The 4,224-nt window shown below is 45.6% G+C and overlaps 1 protein-coding gene across 1 annotated transcript in view; it reads right to left on the bottom strand.

Annotated features, from left to right (window-relative positions):
* The window catches only part of KIAA1257 (KIAA1257 ortholog), a 63,263-nt gene that overhangs the window by 33,764 nt on the left and 25,275 nt on the right, over positions 1 to 4,224 (bottom strand). The window contains exon 9 of the mRNA XM_023516957.1: positions 2,225 to 2,409. Within this exon, the coding sequence (XP_023372725.1) occupies positions 2,225 to 2,409 (185 nt within the window). The remainder of the gene's footprint in view (positions 1 to 2,224; positions 2,410 to 4,224) is intronic.

Genomic DNA, 4,224 nt, shown 5'->3' with positions numbered 1-4,224 from the left:
AAAAAAAAAAAAAAAAAAAAAGAGTTTGAGACCAGCCTGAGCAAAGCAATACCCTAATTCTACTAAAAATAGAAAAAAATAGCTGGACATTGTGGTGCAACCAGCCTGAGCAAGAGAGAGATCCTATAGCACAAAGTGGGTGGCTTAGAACAACAGAAATTTATTGTCTCACAGCTATGAAGGCTAGAAGTCAGAAGTAGGCTGTTGGTGGGACCATGCTCCCTCTAAAGGTGCTAGGGAAGAACCCAGCCTTGCTTCTCCCCATATCCAGGAGCCCCAGAAGGTTGTTTCCCTGATTGTGGCAGCATTACTCACACGGCATTCTCCCTGATCGTGGCAGCATTACTCACACGGCATTCTCCCTGATCGTGGCAGCATTAACTCACACGGCATTCTCCCTGATCGTGGCAGCATTACTCACGCGGCATCCTCCCTGATCGTGGCAGCATTACTCACGCGGCATCCTCCCTGATTGTGGCAGCATTACTCACGCGGCATGCTCCCTGATCGTGGCAGCATTACTCACGCGGCATGCTCCCTGATCATGGCAGCATCACTCACACGGCATTCTCCCTGATTGTGGCAGCATCACTCACGCGGCATTCTCCCTGATCGTGGCAGCATTAACTCACACGGCATTCTCCCTGATCGTGGCAGCATTAACTCACACGGCATTCTCCCTGATCGTGGCAGCATTAACTCACACGGCATTCTCCCTGATTGTGGCAGCATTACTCACACGGCATCCTCTCTGTGTCACTTTACACCATCTTTCCTCTGTGCCTGTCTGTCTCTGTGTCCAGATTTCCCATTTTCAAAAGGACACCAGTCATACTGGATTAGGGCCAACCCTACCGACCTCATTTGAACTTGATTACCTCTCTAAAGACCTTCTTTCTGAATAAGTCACGTTCTGAGGCACAAGGAGTTAGAAGTATGGGAGAGATCTTTGTGGTGATGGCTTATTTCTACATCTTGAGGGCTATGATAGTTACATAATCTACACATAATGGCATAGAACTATACAAACGTGTTGGATCAATACTAGTGTCTTGATTTGGAAACACATAACAACTGAAGAAAGTGGGTGAAGGATACATGGGACCTCTCTGTACTGTCTTTGCAACTCCTTGTAAATCTATGTTTTAAAATAAAAGCATAATATATGTACATGCATATGGATATACTCACACTAAAACATATAAATACGCATTTTCAGAAGACAAAAAGAAGATTCTACAAACTTTGAGAGAGATAAAAAAACATGCCACATATAAAGGTTCAAGGAAGAACCTAGGGTGGTGCCCGTGGCGCAAGGAGTAGAGCACCGGCCTCATATGCTGGAGTTGGCAGGTTCAAACCTAGCCCCGGCCAAAAACTGCAACAAAAAAAAAAAAAGAAAGAAAGAACCTAAAAGATAATGGAACAATGCCTTCAAAAGTCTGAAGGAAAATTATTTTTAACCTAGAATTCTATACCCAGCCAAACTATCAATCTAGATTAAAGATATTTTCAGACATACGAGATCTCAAAGACAAATTATCCAGATGAGGTGGCATGTGCCTGTAGTCCCAGCTGCTTAGGAGGCTGAGGTGGGAGGATCGTTTGGTCCCAGGAGTTTGAGGTTGTAATAAACTGTGATTGAGCTACTGCACTCCAGCCTGGGTGACAAAGCAAGACCGATAGATAGATAGATAGATAGATAGATAGATAGATAGATAGATAGATAGACAGACAAATTCATTAAACAAAATATCTCAAAAACAAATCTTCCATTGACCTTTTCTCAGGAAGCTACTGGAGGATATGCTCCATCCAAACCAGAGAGCAAAAGAAGAGGAAAACATAGAGTCCAGGAGACAGGGCTCCAACCAAGAGAGGGAAGAGGGACTCCTAGGATGAAGAGCAGGGCTGAGCCTGTCCGGCTCACCATGAGTAAGCACCCCACTGAGCGCTGGTGCTGTAACAGGGAAGCCCAGGGACTTCTAAAGAGGGGCTAATGATCCGCATTTGAAGAGCACCTGTGGTGTAGTAAGAGACCTTGAACTTCCAGCAACCTAATCTCTTTCATGTCTCTCTATGTCTATGGGATCCTAGATTGCAAAATGCAGAAGATAATCACATTTCTCACATGGAGCCACTGGGTGGTCTAGAGACGCACGTGATGGGCATGTGGGTAGGAAGGGGAAGAACTCTGAACTTGGTTCACCCAGCACATTCTTACCTGGAGCTCCTGAATGGGCACAGGCTGTGACGGAAGGCAGGAGGCACACTTGATCCTTATGATCAGGGGGTTCAAGTCCTGCCTTTGCTCCTCGGTCATGATAGGGGTATCTGTCTTTAAAGTCAAAAGGCAATCTAAAATGTTGGCAGTCTTCTCACTGCCACGGCTCACAACAAGTTGCTCTCCTGGGAGGAAACACACAGCGTTAGACCTTCACTCATCACAGCCCCAAGAAGAGCACAGAGGGATGGCGCCATCAGAGAGCAGCCCATGATGAAACCACAGCTGAAATGGGGACACTGAAAAGCAAAGGGAGAGAAAGAGAATCGAGGAACGCCCACAGGTAGTGCAACACGTGCCAGGCCACCAATCAGGAGTCCTACAGACTCCCTAAAAGAACTGAATTTTACAACTTAATCTTGATGACCGTCTTTTAAGAATACAAGCATTTTCTTAATCACCTAGGGTACAACAAGACAATCTGATTCGATTAGTCTGTGGTGTGGCCATATGCAGCAATGTGAATTTAAACCAATAAAATTAAATAAAATTTAAGAACTGTTCCTTCTCCACTGTAGCCACATCACAAATGTCCGGTAGCCCTGTATGGCTGTGGGCTCCTGCACAGGACAACAGAGGTCCTCACCATCACTGCAGGAAGCGCTGCGGGACTGAGATGCTCCAGGCAACTCTTTCAGAGCAGGACACTGTCAAGGACAGATAATCCAGTGTGCACACTTGGTGCCTGGTGGAGTTGCTTTAACTGCAGTGGTCTGATGAGAAAAGCACAGCTGGCACATCTGAGCCAAATACAAGCATGCACACCTTTCACTGGGGTGTTTTGCAATGGTACATCTGGAGAAAAGGGTGGGTGAACTGCGCCGCTGAAAGGCAGGCAGGTAACTGTGAGAATGCCTTTCCTATAAAGAGGGTCAACTGGGGTAGTCAAAAAAAAAAGTTAAGTTTTGGAGGCGAGATTGACTTGGGTTTGAATCTCAGATCTGAATCTTCGTCCTGTGACGGAGTCTCTGTGCCCTCAATTTTCTCATCTGCGACATGGAATTAGATACCCCCTTTCTAAGGGTTAAGAGGATGAAGAGAGATTATTTATGTGAAGGTCCCAAGGACCCTGCCTAGCACAAAGTACGTGTGCTCAAAAGATCAGACTATTCTTTTCAAAATACTTGTTAATATATTTCTAGGGTACATGAAAGCCAAGTTGCTCATGCTCAGAAAAGAAAGCTACTTGTACAAGAGGGAGGCCAGGTGTGCGTCTCTCTGCGGGACGCCCTCACAGCTCCTCAGGACGCTCTTCCATAAAGATGGTTCATGAAAGCTACAAGTAATTCTGATCTGTGTTCCTTGTGATTTATGTTCTGTAGCTTTGTAAGCCTTTTCATAAAAAAGACTGCCCAAGGTAGAAGAAATCCCCGGTGTAAAGAAAAATGCTCAAATCATCAGAGTCAGGGAGGGATCCACCCTGACTCCAGGGCAGCATCCTCAGCCTCCACACTGGAGACATTTGGGGCACATCATTCTTCATTGAGGATACCCTCTTGCACATTGTGGGATGCTTAGCAGCACCCCACTAGATGCCAATAGCACCATACTTTCAGTAGTGATGACCAAAAATGCCTCCATACACTGCCAAGCATCCCCAGGGGGACATAACTTCTGCGAGTTGAGGACCCCTGTTCCAGAGTAAGTGAAACCACGAGAGGAAATGTTTGTGCTCCTACAACAGCCAGTCCTGACATGCATTAATGTCATTTAATCCTTTGAACCATCTTGCAACTCTACAGCTGGGGAGGCTGAGGCCCAGAGATGTTACATAATCATCTGAAGTCTCTTGGCTAGTGAGTTGTAGAATCAGTATCCAAACCAGTTCTGCTTGGCTAAGTGGGTGGGGCCCCTTTGCTATGCAATACTGTCTCGTTTTTTGGGTTTCTTTTCTTTCTTTCTTTCTTTTTTCATGCTTCCTGCCCTCATTTTTTTTTTTT

Source organism: Otolemur garnettii, unplaced genomic scaffold (assembly GCF_000181295.1).
Source record: "Otolemur garnettii isolate 467f Iridium unplaced genomic scaffold, OtoGar3 scaffold00101, whole genome shotgun sequence".
Lineage (NCBI taxonomy): Eukaryota > Metazoa > Chordata > Mammalia > Primates > Galagidae > Otolemur > Otolemur garnettii.
This window is presented reverse-complemented; position numbering and strand designations above follow the sequence as displayed.